We start from the raw sequence: 12689 nt of genomic DNA on the forward strand, positions 1-12689 counted from the left end.
GCAGTTTATGGTTTGGAGATTTTTTTTCTTGGTCAAGCTCCTAACACAATCAGAAGGAATACTTTTAAGGAATACTAGATGGGTCTTATGACCCAATTTATCTGAAATATCCATAATCCACAGATCCAGTATCTTTGAATAACACAGTGTAACCTCATTAAAGAAGTCTGAGCAGTAATTTTTAAAGACAGAGATGTTCTGAGACCCAAAAGATACAGAGAAACACAGAAAAAAATACTAGCTTACCCTAGCAAACTCACCAGAGGAAGGTCCATAATTAGCATATCTTACCAGTCATTTGACAGGAAGCAACCTTCGCCATTGCAGCTCCAGCCACATCTGATCCAAAGCCAAACAGGGGAATGCCTTATCCGTCCTCTACCTACTGATTCATGCCTGGGCCTTCAGAAAGGCTGCTTCTTTTGAAAAATTAAAATAATTTATCACTTTCCCCTTCAAATTTATGCACCTTATGTAAATACCCCTTCAGACAACTCCATATCTTGTAGTCAGGCAGTCTCATTCACTGCACTCTTTCTTAATGTCTGTCTGCATATAGGAAAGGAAGAAGGGAGGTTAGGTTACTAATATGTGTAAGTATAACATTTTTGTTGCAAGGCTAGAGAGACTGAGGTTTAAATCTGCTCTTTAAGAGAACAATTGGGAAAATGCAAACATTTGGGGATCTTGAAGTGACTATGGGTTCAAAACTAAGACTGCAATAAAGGGAACTTGGCACAAGAAAGTGGCAGATCCAAAGCAGTACAAAACACCTAGAAATATTCTTTTCTTCTACAGAATGGTTAAAAGGAGAAGCAAGTGAAGCATGCACAACTTACTATAAAAAATGAGAGGAAGTTATCACATCAAAATTGTCACTAAAACAGAATGAATGTGGGTATTTTTCAGAGAAATATACAGTGTATCATGACACAGCATCGCTGTCACTCTTCTTTTGTAAGATTACCTGAACAGAAAACAGCAGAAGTTTTTCAGCAAAAAATTTTTGGCATTTGCTAAAGACCTTAAATATAGGATATTTTAACCCAGACTACCAACACAGTAGTAATCAGCACTGATTACACCTCTGTTTAAAAAGCAAAACATTAAAAACAGGAGGCTTTCAGTATCCTGCTGTGTATCTGGTATCTCTAACCTCCCTCTCTTTTTAAAATCTTGTTTCTTGTAGCAATTAAAATGTGGCTGATATCTACATACTGCATATTTAAAACTATTCCTTATTTAAAGTAGATATAATACCATACATCAAGTTGTGTTAATCTAAAATTCAGAGAAATGTTTAAATTCTCAGACGATGGGTTTAATGAACAAAGGGGATTTAATAAGATCTTCAGATGTGCTATTTTGGGCTTATAACTTTTGCATTTAGTAACTATAATATCTGACTGCAAAATGGTCAACATTCTCAGAAGTGATAAGTTGTTTTGACCTTTCATAATTTTACAGTGCTTGTTATATAGTAATAGCATGAATGTAATTCTTGAGTGTACCATTGAAAATAATAATGTATTTAGATTTTAAAAACTGGAATTATTTGCATCTTGCTTTCTTCTCACAAGTCAAACTTGAAAGCTCTTATTTAACATTTAAATAGGGATTCAACTTCTGGACTTAATCCAGCAGTAGGAAACACTTTTCACAGATAACATGTTTGAGTAAAAATCTGAGTGAATACTTTGGCACAGATGTAGATCATAAGCCACTTCAGCTGTTTTTTGAACTGCAAAACTTGAGACTCACTTTCCTTAGAAGGTTATCTGACTTCCCTGGATGACATGTAATCTGTTGGGATCTTCCATTATAAGCTTTAGACCCACATCATTTTAACCAGGATGTGCAAAGAGCTTTACATTAATCTACTTTTCCTCAGTGGAATAATTTTGTTCTGTCTTGCATAACTGGAGGTAACTGTGTTTTTCTTCTGTGTTGCTCTGTAGAAAATTTGGGCTACCAAGTTTGTCAATTAAAACAAGTATTTACAGTTCAAGCTGAAAGATGACTGTTAAATTCACTGAGTGTGGTATTTCACTAACATTCTGCTTTTGTAGTTTTGTGGGCAGAGAACAGATTTCCTTTACTGGCTTTCTAGACAGAAGTGGCTTAAAAACATCCTTCTCCAGCCAGTAAAATTGAGCACAGGTGCGGTGTCCATATCATATCATAGCAGTGACCGGTTATAGAATCATCATGTCAATACAGCTTCCTCCTCTGGAAAGCCTTCCCAGAGCATATAATCCCAAATCAAGTCTCAAATAGCAATGGCTTTTATGTCTTGTTCTGTACATGAACTACTAATAACACTTTCAAAATATGATTTTAAAAAAATCAAAATAGATAAGGAACATTCAAACTTCAGCAACAAGGATCATTTCAAGAACTATTTCAACTGTAATTCAGAAGAAAAAAAACCCAGTATTTTACTGATTTTAAATGTTTTCTGCTAAGAGGGGAAAACATAAGTATACTTGATTATACATATGGAGCATGATACATATTCAGAATTTTACTAAAGGTCGAATGTATTTGTTCATAGGCATATGTAGCACAGGTTTGTAAATGTTGAAATAAAATTTCTATCTGAGGCTTTTCTAACTCCTTCTGTCTTAGAGGAAAGATGGCAGTCCTCCTTGTTGTGCTTGGAAGTGGAAGTGTAAGCCAAACTCCAGTAAAAAGCTACATCACTGGCTATATTTTAAAAAATATTAATGAAAAGATGGACTAAAGCTCAGTTGATTCAAAGCTACATCTCTTATCCTCACACAATTTTGTAAACTAGCCTTGTATTCTGGCAGTCAAATCTCAGGTAGGTAAGCAACTGAAGTGTCCCCTGCTTATTCTAATGCCTGTTAAATAAAGTTAACAGAAACAGATATAGTGTAAATGTGTATGAAGGAGAATGTCTGCATGACGGTTCTCTCGTAACACTCAGAGCTTGTACGTATATCAGGAAGTGTTATGAGGGAAGGGAAAGAACGTGTTCCTATAACCTCTGCACAGTAATCCACTAGTTCTGTGTCTATGGCCTTTTTAACTCTTAGAGCTGATTATCACAAGTAGTGACTGGTATTTCTGTGTCGGCAACCATCCATATCCAACTACAAGCCTTGAACCAAGCTACCACTGGCTCCTTTTCTATGATACAAAAAAATTCATATCTAATTCTCCTGCTTCAATAGAACTACAAGAGAGGAAAAACTTCTCCAAGTAGAGCTGGAGTGCTAGCTCTAGCCTTGCTTTCTAAGGACAGAGACTTACCTCACAGTGTTGTTTTGTTCAACAAATGGCTGACCTACAACCAAAAATTCTAATGCATATCCCTGAACATATAGACTGACCATATAAAAAAAAAAAGTCATAACAATGATCATTCTAGCACTGAACTTTACATAGTTTTCAAGATGAAGGATCTGCAAGTTAAAACATAGCTGCAGCTCTCACCTCAGTATCTGTAGATCTACAATGACTCTGTCATAAGAATTAACGACAATTAGTGGCTTACTTTACAGGTGTAATTCTGGCAAAGGCAAGGTAGTAGAAAAAAAGAGAATGTTTCTGCTTTTGGTCTTGTTTTTCTGGTGTGCATATAATTAGCATCAATACTGAAGCGAAAAAAAAGCCAGAAATAGTGACCTGAGAATTATATAGTTACTTAGAACATGTCAAAAGAACATCTGACTATAAATGTTTAATAACAATTCTTAGTAAAAACAGAGGACTGAAGGATAGTCATCACCTAGTAGACTCATTTTCAAATAGAAAATGCATGTTATGAACAGGGTATAGTTATCAAGCTCTGTAAACTCTGCAGCAGGCAAAACCTTACAGCACATAGGAGAGGTATTTTGGTTTGTCCTTACCACAGCGCTGCTTATTTACTTAATATAGTTAGCTTGTTCACATAGATTCTTTGCTCTATTTTTGTAAAAACCAAACGTGAAGTCGTAAGGGTACAAAACCACTAAATTTTACTTTTATGAAAATTGAAACATTCAAAATTGTACTAATGATTAAAATTATCTTTATTGTGTAATTAAAAGTACATTTTAGGAAAATCGGTTATTTTGACACCTGAGAGAACTCTTATGAATCAACATTTCTGAGAAATGACTGAACTTCAAAAGCTGTTCATTAAGGGTAATACCAATTTTAGCATTTACTTTGTTCTTCCCTCTGCTCACCACCTCCTCTTTCTGCTCCCTCTAGTATTGCTGTGAGGTTATATTCCCTAGAGAACTTCTCCTGTTTCAAAGTAACAGCAATTTTAATAAAGCTGCAATCACTGGGCCAAAATATCTAAATGTCAGTCCTGATCTCACTGACCCCTGGCAATTTGTGATATATATTCTGCTCGTATTGTGCTACATGGCAAAAAGTTTACTTCATTTCAGAAAATTGTGCAAGAAAGAGTAAATATTTCCTCTCTACAAATTTTCCACACCAATGCAGTTGCAATATGAAACCTGCAAATCAAAGACGCAGGAATAATCATGTACAAGTTTGTCAGTTGTTTTTACTGTACAAATACAAGAAGTACTGGAGCTAAAGAATGAAGTTATATTTGAGGAGTTATAAATTAAATCTTTCACTGGTACATTTTTTGTTGTTATAAAATAATTTTATAGATTACTACTTTAATTAAGAAATCATATTTGAGTTTGTCCTTGTCAAGAATGAAATACAACATGTAGATGAGCAAGCTTGTGGTTAGGGTTTACTGCTTTGAATTTACAGGAGTATTCAATTTTACCAAAATTAATTTTTTTGTGGGTGTGTGATTACAATTCTGAGTATTTCTGCAATTTGATTGATTTTGTTTTAAATCAGTGCAATAAACATTTTAAATGTGCACAAATACTGATTTAATAAAGTATTATCTTTCTTGCCTTATGCTAACAATTTAGTGGATTATTAGAAATATTTCTGTCTTTAATTTTGTAAGAAGGCAGAGAAAGTATCACAAGCATCTACCTAAGCAGATGTTGAAATATATAATTTTGTAAACATTTTGGGGTTTTAGTCTACTATATGCTAGGTGTCACACAAATTTCGATGATACTGGGTCAAGTCTTTGTAGTGCAGATGATTACAATACCATTGGAACTACTATAATTTACATTCGTGGAGAATATTTGCTAGTCTGAGATATTTAAATCTGATCTATGTCAGTGCAATCTTGAATGGGATGATTTCTTTACTAAGCTTTTTTTTTTTTTAAAGCAAGTGAGAGAAATGCGGTTGTAAACAATACATTCAATTTTTAAAATCATTTCAACACACTCCCTATCCTCTCCCCCCAAAAAGGCATATCATAAAATGTGCATTGATTTGAGCACTCTGCCTGCATGTGTCTTGACATTTAATACCTAAAACCATTAAAACACTTTCTAATACCAACAGCTTTAGAAAGCAAAGCTGCCTCAGATCCTAGAAAATCTTTGTAACTTTATCTCAAATATCACTATAAGAAAGGAAAATAAGCACATAAAACTAGCATTAAAGAAAAACACAATATATCAAGTGTGACATAAAAGTGGTTTGGTACAGATCGTGAAAGATGCAGTGTAAGGAAGTAGATTTAAAGTTGTCTTAGCACGTGAGAATTAAGTTCGGTGCAGTCAATATTGTACTTATTTTGTGAATAACCAGTACATTAGTGATATGCCAATATAGATGACACACAGTGTTATCCAATCTATTCTTGTAATAGGTGGCCTGTTACCTTTCACGTGAAGAATGGCACTTGATGAGACAGTGCCGTTCAAATTTTTAGCCCGCACAACATAGAGGCCAGCATCTTTATCACACACCTTCTGAATGAACAAAGTATGCTTTGTCTCCTTTTGTAAAAGCTTTAAGTGCTCATCTGCAGTCAGTTTCTGGCCCTTCTTGTACCTGAAGCAGAGAGTCAGTTTTCAAGTCAGATTTACACCACTGTATGCCAAGCAGATCTTCTCAAATTCAGACAATCTCTATATAATGCTACATTGAAGCAAGCGAGGGAGCTCATTGCTGTTCTCTCATTCCTTGGTTTTTAAGTTACTGGTCAACATGGATGAATATTTTAACATTTCAAATTGCTGCTTAATACATTCTTAATACTAGAAAATAGGGTTCTGAAAAATATTTTCATGGACAAGTCACAATTATCTCACTGCAGTGTTGGACAGAGTAGCATGAAGGCCTGGGCCCTCAGTTTTGGGCTGAAACATTTTTGCTATAGTAAGATATTGAGTCTATCCACATTTAAATCAATGAATAGGCTCTTAGGATGCATACGCAACATACAAATTTTATGAACGTGTGTCTTGTCTATAAAGAAGAGTCAAGGACCTGTTCCGTCACCCCAGCCCACTAAACATTTACTTAGTTCACATCATCAAACAGAGTAGAACACTACACTGGTAATTATTACAGAGAACTAGTGTCGTATTTTAACACTTGAAGATCTGTCACCATGTATTGGTATTAACTTTCACTTTATAGATTTGAAGTGCAATAAAATTCCGGCTCTTCTTGTCTCATGATGCCTCAATGCAAGCTACGTTGAATCTAATACAAACACAAAAGTGTTTTTCCACATGTATAGCTACTAAAATGTCTACATCAGTACAAAATACATAGTATTAGCAAATTTCTAGATTCAAAAAAACCCACTTTTTTTCCTCATTTTGTAAATTTGGAATTTGCAAAATGCTTTCAGTTGAATGCTATACCAACAGTGTATATATTTTTGTGCCAAGTTACTGCTTTTTTTTTTGATAAAATAAAACTGAAGGTATCTCTAATACCAGCAACAATACTCCTCAAAGTGTAGAATGTCAGAATTTAAAACAAAGTAACTTTATTAATACCAAGACAGTATAGCACCCAGGCTGCAGCATCTAGAACTTTTCTCTGTGCCATAGAAGAAAATTCAGCTTGCTAAAAGCTTATAGTTTGCTTAACTCTTTATATGTGTAATAATAAACATCCAAACATTTTCTGGAAGAGGCATACCTAATGTTAATACAATAAAATAATGTCTAATTGTGAAAGTCTAATGGAATAACTGGAGAAATGGCAAATGGGATAAAATTTTAGGAAAATATGTCAACACATAGAGGACTACAACCAAAATCTTGAAATCTTGCTTCTCTCTCAGCAGCTATTCCCTTTGGCAGGGAACTCCTAAAAAGACATCTTAAAAATATTCATATTAAATCATCTCTACTTCTCATAAAGGCAGAATAAAGCAATCTAATTAGACATGTCAATTCAGAGAGAGGGTGTACACACAAATATATAAAACTGTTTCTCTTTGTATAGACATTTAGGTGGGATTTCTTTTAATGTGTAACCTCTTTCCAGTTGTCAACAACTGCCTCAACATATATAAAAAATGTGTGTCTATATTTATGAAGTGGCTATATGAATATTTTAGGGTGCATCACATGTCTGTCCATCCATACACAGTGCCAAGATCCTGAGAAAATGCAGGTGAACTTACTTACTGTAAATCTGGAGTATGTATTTGTTGTAAGAAATTATTGAACGACTGGAATGTCATAATCCAGAATGTAAAACCTGCATGTTGTATTTTCTTAAAAAAACATTAGAAATGCTTCCAGTAGTTTGATGTTCTCATCATTCATAACATTAAGTACAGAAATATTACTTCAAGTAGATTAGTTTTCAAAAGCAATTTTGAACATGGGAATCATGCAGAAGTGTGGAGTAGAAAGGATATAAGCTATTCATTCAAGTCTACAGATTATTTTGGTTATAAGTGGTTCAAGGTGTCTTGCTAAATAGGTATATTTACTACTTCTCATTATAAGCTACCCACCATGTCAGTGTAGGCTCTGGGAATCCCGTTACTTCTACTTCCAAAGTTACCGGAGAACCTTCCATGACAGTTTTGTTAGACAGAAGCTGGGAGAAGTTAGGTGCCTGTCCAGTTAGGCTGGCCATGCTGTTCTTTTCTGATGAACTTTTAATCTCTTCTCGGGTGACCATCTGCTTCTGACAGCTTCTGGTGGCGTCTGGTTGAAACACGAAACCTGAGAATGCATCAGGCAAAGCATGCAGCATGTCCTGGGTTTTAGTACAGTTATTCAAGTCATGCAATTGTATTTCTGCCATGCTTTTATGAAGTTCAAGGTGTTGCATATGTGTTTTGCACACTTCATTCATCATGCTGTACGTTGGTTTGGCATTTATAGTGCAGGAAGCAGTGCTAGATTCAGATATTCTTTGTAAGCTATAAGGCAAAGGAGATCCAGCTTTGATTTCTGGACCACAATCTGTTGAAGAGATACAACATTTCTCAAACTGATCTGATGGGCTTTCCATTCTATTATTTGTAGCATCAGCATAAGAGGAATTTGTTAAGATATCAGATACTTCTGTCACTTTTTTAGTACTACTGGCTTTCTGCATTTGCAAGCTATAGAAACTGACATGCAGACTATGAGAACTACAACAGCACTGCTCTTCTAGTTCTGTTTCAGAATGCAAGAGGTTGGATTCTGGTGTCTCAGAAAGCGGTGGTAAAGAGATATCATCAGGTGATATACACTCATATTCGTCTCCGGAGGGTATTTCTTCTGCCAGGAGTTCGGTCTGTAAACTATCCTCTTTGGCTGAAGATGACAGCTCTGAATCCTGTGAAACAAGATCTTCACCAGCTGGACAAATCACTGGAGTATCAGCCCATTTATTCCTCTCCTTGAATTAGGAAGGTAAAGAAGAAGAGGGAAAGAAGAAGAAAAATAAAAACATAGAGAAAATTAGTTACTATTCTATGCATCCCCTTTATATGCAGAAGCTAGCTATTTGAGAGATTTCTTTTAATTAAACTTAATGTATTTTAGGAGGCAAGAGGAAATACAAAGAAAATGAAAAATTTGTCAGAAAATTTTGCAGCAGCTAACTGGAATTGCAAACTGCTTGGATAAATTCTAACAATTATTATTGTAGTTGTAAATAAGTATTTATTATAACAGTAACAATGAAAGAGAAAGTACCACTGTCCACATAGAAATGACAAAGTGTGGTTTTCCTGTATGTGCTGTTTATAGGAGCATTTGCAAGAGGAACGGGGAGGAGGAGGGGGCCTAATTAAATCTAAATGGAAAACATTTACATAGCAATAAATATATATTAACAATCGAGTTACTGGACAATGATTCCTTGAGAGAGTCATCAGCCACATTCCAGTGTTATAGAATTAAACCATCTTTAAGATATTTTCCAAGCATTTTATATTTCCCTCATTTTTTGACAGCTGCTTCAAGATCTCATCCAAACATTAACAGAAAATAGTGTTAAAACAAGTTTTATAATATCATCTTGGGTTCATAAATTTTTAATAGTCCCTTTCATCATATATATTATAAAAGAATTATATGTGGCACAAGTGCATTAATTTTAATACTTAAAAAAAAAAAAGCATTGAAAACATTATCTTATTCTTTAATTCCTTCTCTGCCTCTTGATTTTATACAAATGTGTGATCGTGTATCCAGGCCTCTGCAATCTACTAAGCAATTTTTCTACCACCTATAAACTGTTCGCTCAAATCATTTGGGTGATACACTGGGATGTCACTTTTTTCTAAACCAATAGTCTTTGGCAGCATCCAGTACAAGTTCAGTAGCACATGCATTTCATCTTATTTTTTGCCTTTTTTTGCTAAATAGAAATATAAAAATAATTATTTGTATATTATGTATATAATATATATAAATATAATCAGTGCACAAAACCACAAAATAAAAGGAAGTAAGAGAATCTCACATTTGTCAAGGAAGAAAGTTTGGGTTTACTGTGTTCATTTTAATAAATAATTCAATCCAGCTGTAAAATGAAGTTCAAGTTTGGGTATTAAATGTGTTTTCCACACACAAGTGCTTCTGTTCCACAAGATTCCCAAAGTGTTTTTCAGTGTGAATATACGGTGAATATAAACATGATCAATTATAATTTGCAATTTGGTGAAATGTGTCAGTTTTATCTCTGGTTCCTGAGCTACTTCTTCCTTCTACACACATTAGTTAGTTTCTAACTAACTGTAAACTATTCCTAAGAAATCAGTTGTTTTAGGGATTAATCCAAACACACTCATAAAATATATTTTTCTAAGGTTTGCAAATCTGCTCTTTTAACCTTATCAGCATTGTCGCAACAGTCTCAGTTTTAGGCCTGACCAAATTTGCAAGTAATTCTTAAATGAAGCTTTAACACTTTACTAGACACTTCACTAGCAAATTCTTACTGTTTTGGTCTGACTTGCACTAAAAATTTTATAAGCCAGGTTTAATTAACTATTAAGAAGTTAGAAGTCTTTTGAATGTTAAATTCTGAGCACATAATTTTAAAAAACCTAGATCAACATTTCTGAATAACGAGTCTCTGTTGTTTGGATTAAGTCAATGGTCCAGATTAATTTTATCTATTGAGGAGCCTATGTATATGTACGCACAGTGGAATATATTTGAGTAACTACAGGAAAGTCAAAACAACATGGGAATCTTCAGTGACTAAGCTAGGGTCTTGGAGGAGAGGTGTGTTGTCAGTTTCATGGACACTTCATCTTGAGATCACAGAGTTGAACACAGTTATTTCAGACATTCGTAGGAAATGATCTTGGGAAAAATGCCAGGGAAAAGAATGAGAGGTGGGCAGTGAGTGAGCAAGCTGTCAAACAGGCTTTGGTAGCATGAGGACTTTCATTCAAGTTGTGCCACCTGGGATAAAAGGAGCATCAAGATGAAAAGGTCTAGCCTGCTTTTTAGTTGGTGGTATTTATTACTGAAGCAAATTAATACTGCAAAAGTAGCTTGCAGAGGTGTAGAAAAAAATTGGAGATTGATGGCCCACTAGACCAAGGGCTGGGAATAGGCCAGGACTTTCCTCAGAGAGGACAGAAATGGAGGAAAGAAAAGTTCTAATGAGAAGAATCTTCTACTTCTTTAAGTGAAATATGGAGTAATGAGAGGGGGAAAGCATCATAGTTGCCATACTTCATGCCTGATATTTGCTGTTTCACACACCCTCGAGTTCTCCCCTTGGAAGCTGAGGCAAAGTCTGAGGCGGACTGACAAAGCTGTGTGTGGCCCAGCAAATTAGGAAATAATGCTATGGACATCTGCTGGGTGAGGTGATTCTCCTGAAGGTGGCTCTTTAGAACAGTCACAAAATCTCGAGTGAAAACTGGGCTCAAAGTCAATGCTGAAACTCCTATTGACTTGAAATGGAGATAGCAAAATTAATTAGTCTCAATTAGCAAACTAGCAAATTAGCAAAATTAGGCTCATCAGCAAACTACAAGACCTTCTGTATTGAACTGAAGGGAATGTTAATATTAGTTGAATTCCTACAAAATATCACAATTGAATGTCTTGTAACATTTGTCTACGTTATTAGCTTTAAAAATGGAAATGTTAGAGTGCTGAATCAATTAACCAACATGCCCTACCTTTCTAAAGACTTAAAATATATTGCTATTCACTAAAATTTATGAGAATATTTCATATTGTAAATTATTTACATTTACATCTAGGATTCTAAGTCTTCAAAATGTTCTTCAAGCTAAAGGAATTAATCTCATAAAACACAGGTCTGGTTTTGTGTTGCTTATATTTCTAAGAATATATTTGTTCATTGACAATTTAGAACCTTTCACAATCATTTACTGTATATCCATGAGTAAAACATACTTATCTGCTAGGACTTTTGTCATTCTAAATGCACACCCAGCCATTCACTATCTATTTTCCTTTTGTACATAATCTCTAACATGCCGTCCATACTTTGTAACTTATTTATGTTCTCTATTGCAGAGAATTTTGGTAATGTGTGTTTTGAGGTGAGGATAAAGCCAAGTCCTGTTGATTATTTGATGTATATTGTTTTATCAACAATACTAGAGGTTATCTGTGACCTGATGTCATATTGATCTCCTGAAAGCTATAAATATGTTCTATCATATTTTTGCCATGACTGCTTTCCTGTTACTCACATTGATGCAAAACTGAATTCTGTGCTTGTTTTGTGTTGGATTTTAAATCATGGAATCATAGAGAAGATAATCAAAGTCCACCAATCTATAAAAATATTCTTCACTTTTGAAAAGCAATGAATTAAAGAATAAAATTCTTTTGAGAGTATGCAACGGTGCTCATCAATTTTATTTTAAAAAAAATAACACAAACAGCAGATACCTGTTGAGTGTTCGTAGGAGATAGAATACTGTCTCTCTTCTCAGTAATGCCTTCTGTATTTGTAAGCAATTCATCTGATACCATCTGAAAGAAAAATATTTAAAACCCACTTTTTTCCCCTTATGAAAACCTTAATGATTCAGAAAATAATCATGATTTCCACCATTATTTAGTTCAATTTCTGAGATACGAGGCTTCTCTTATAGCACATTACCGAAAATCAAATACTTTCATAGCTTATCTCCAGGGCTTATATGAATATTAGGGCTTTGGGAAATACTAACAGCAGTCTCCCCTACTACTTAATATTCTCTTAAGTCTTATTATAAAGGAGAGAGCAAAATGTGTTCTCTCTTGATGAAGAAGGAATAGCCACAAAAAGGAGGTCTGTTTTAAGAGTACTATGGCAATAGGACTGAAGGAAATTTAGTAAAAAATGTAAAAAGAATATTATTTTGAGAAAGA

General features: G+C 34.5%; 1 protein-coding gene across 1 annotated transcript in view; it reads right to left on the reverse strand.

Annotated features, from left to right (window-relative positions):
• Positions 1-12689, reverse strand: part of CCDC141 (coiled-coil domain containing 141) — a 79937-nt gene that overhangs the window by 5295 nt on the left and 61953 nt on the right. The window contains 3 exon segments of the mRNA XM_062004898.1: positions 5741-5913; positions 7847-8727; positions 12225-12308. Of these exon segments, the coding sequence (XP_061860882.1) occupies positions 5741-5913; positions 7847-8727; positions 12225-12308 (1138 nt within the window).

Source organism: Colius striatus, chromosome 11 (genome assembly GCF_028858725.1).
Source record: "Colius striatus isolate bColStr4 chromosome 11, bColStr4.1.hap1, whole genome shotgun sequence".
Lineage (NCBI taxonomy): Eukaryota > Metazoa > Chordata > Aves > Coliiformes > Coliidae > Colius > Colius striatus.